The sequence below is a fragment of the Grampus griseus genome, assembly GCF_964374135.1.
Source record: "Grampus griseus genome assembly, chromosome: 14".
In the NCBI taxonomy this organism is placed as follows: Eukaryota; Metazoa; Chordata; class Mammalia; order Artiodactyla; family Delphinidae; genus Grampus; species Grampus griseus.
Window position 1 is genome coordinate 60,797,885 of NC_139008.1, and position 2,077 is coordinate 60,799,961.

At 59.7% G+C, this 2,077-nt stretch overlaps 1 protein-coding gene across 1 annotated transcript in view; it reads left to right on the top strand.

The window, feature by feature from the left end:
• The first annotated feature begins 857 nt into the window (after nt 1–857).
• The window catches only part of FKBP1A (FKBP prolyl isomerase 1A), a 24,358-nt gene continuing 23,138 nt past the window's right edge, over nt 858–2,077 (top strand). Inside the window, exons 1-2 of the mRNA XM_082671563.1 lie at nt 858–1,031; nt 1,111–1,158. Coding sequence (XP_082527689.1) covers nt 995–1,031; nt 1,111–1,158 — 85 coding nt within the window. The 5' untranslated portion in view covers nt 858–994. The remainder of the gene's footprint in view (nt 1,032–1,110; nt 1,159–2,077) is intronic.

Genomic DNA, 2,077 nt, shown 5'->3' on the forward strand with positions numbered 1-2,077 from the left:
CTCCCTCAGGTCCTAGACTGTGTCACAATGCTCCTTCTGGCTGCAATGCCTCTACCTGTTCCTTCTGCCTCACCTGCCCCAACACACACACAGCTGGTCAACACGTTCCGACCTAGACTAAACCTGGCTACCCCAGGGAAGCATGTCACCACAGTCCACGTTAAGTCAGGCATCTCTATTATATGTCCCTCAGAGCACAATGCCATGAACCGCTCTCACAGTACTTACAGATTTGAAACTTTACATTTACCTGCGTGGTTGATTGTCTCTTCCTCGCGAGACCGTTAAGTTCTGCAAGGTCAGGTACGGAGTTTCCTTTACCCACGTTTCCCCAGCACCTAACACAGTGCATGGCACAGAGTAGGTGCTCAATAAGAATATATGTATGCAAGCTGTGAATGGATGAATGAATGAATGAATGAATTCGGACAAGAGAGGACAGGCTTCATGCAGGGCAGTGTAAATGCTGACGCCTCCTCCAAATCAGAAAAACAGAACTCAGAATCGTGACCCACTGATTGAATGCTATCGCGAACGCACATTTGCTCGGACCTCTCACAACCATCCTTTTCACAGGGCAGGTGTGGACTTCTCAGTCCCCTGGTCAGTAACTGGTAACTGGCCGACCCCCAACTCTGATTTCCATTTCTCGGATCCGGAAACTGGGCTAGAGATGCCTGCCCGGCTGGAAAAACGGAGAAAGGAAAGGTGAGGGAAGAAGCCCGGCCCCCCGGAACGACTGCATCCGGACGCCTCGGGGCTTCCGGGCTTCCGGCCCCCCGGCCCCGCGGCCCGGGCTCCGGGGACGTGCGCGCCGTGTGGGGCGCGCACGCAGGGCGGGGCTGCGGGGGCGCGCGCGTGCGCCGCCGTTCCGCGGAGGGACGAGGCACAGCCGCGGAACCGCCGCCAGATTCGCTCTCTGTCCACGCCGCCTGTCGCGCCGGCCGTCGCGCCGCCCGCCCGCCCCGCGTCCGCCGCCGCCGCCGCCGCCGCCATGGGAGTGCAGGTGGAGACCATCTCCCCCGGAGACGGTGAGTAGGTGCGCCCAGCGGCCTCGGAGTGCCCCGGCTGCCGCGCGCATCCGCTCACCGCGCCCGTCTGTCTCCTCAGGGCGCACCTTCCCGAAGCGCGGCCAGACCTGCGTGGTGCACTACACGGGTGAGTCGGCGGGCCCGCGGGATGGGGTTGGGGGGCGGCCAGCGCGGCCTGGGGGCAAAGGCCCGGGGCGTGGCGGCGACGGGCCCGCGTGGCCCGAGGCCGAGGCCTGGGCGGTGGCAGCGCCCCCGAGGGGACAGCGTCGGGCCTGCGGAACCCCGGACGGTCTGAGCCGGCCGGCGTGTGCGAGCGCTGACCGCGTGCCCGACGTTATCCTGCACTTCGAAAGCGGTTCTGTGCCTCAAATGCTGCCGTTTTGCCCACAGCGCGGATGGGGAAACTGAGGCTTGGGGAGGCGAAGTCACTTTTCCAAGTCACACGCTCAGTAATGGGCAGAGCACTGGCCAAGGACCATCAGAGAGGATTTATATCATTTCTGTGTCCCGGTTGACACCGTATCCCCGCTTCCTCCCCGCCCTTCGATGGAGATAAGAAGGGCGAAGTAATTCTTAGTCCGTGGGAATTCAGCCTCTTTTCCGAGGAACTCGACCCTGCGCTGCGGGTGGGGAGACGTCCCATTTTCTAAGTCATTGCTCTGGCCCAGCCCGGCCTTGGAAGAACCAGATCTGCACGGTCTTTTTCCTCTTCTTACTTTTGAGCCACTTCACAAATCTATGCCTCAGTGGCAGTGATGGCCCAGGCTGACAGAACATGTAATTTAGCCCCCCCAACCCTTCTAAGAGTAGAGACCTTTCCCCATTCTAAAAATAAGGAAACTGAGGCCCAGTTAGGGAAACAGACAGTACTGTAAGCCAAAGGAAATATTAGACTCTCAGCCACAATTCTAACATGACAGTCATATGCCTTGAGACCATCTTTTACTCCATGCCCTTACAAGGTCCTCCTGGGTTGTACTTAGTGGAGGAAGGGAGGGAGGAGGCTGAACAGGCGGAGACTTCTTAGCTGTAGGGGTGTGCTGGTG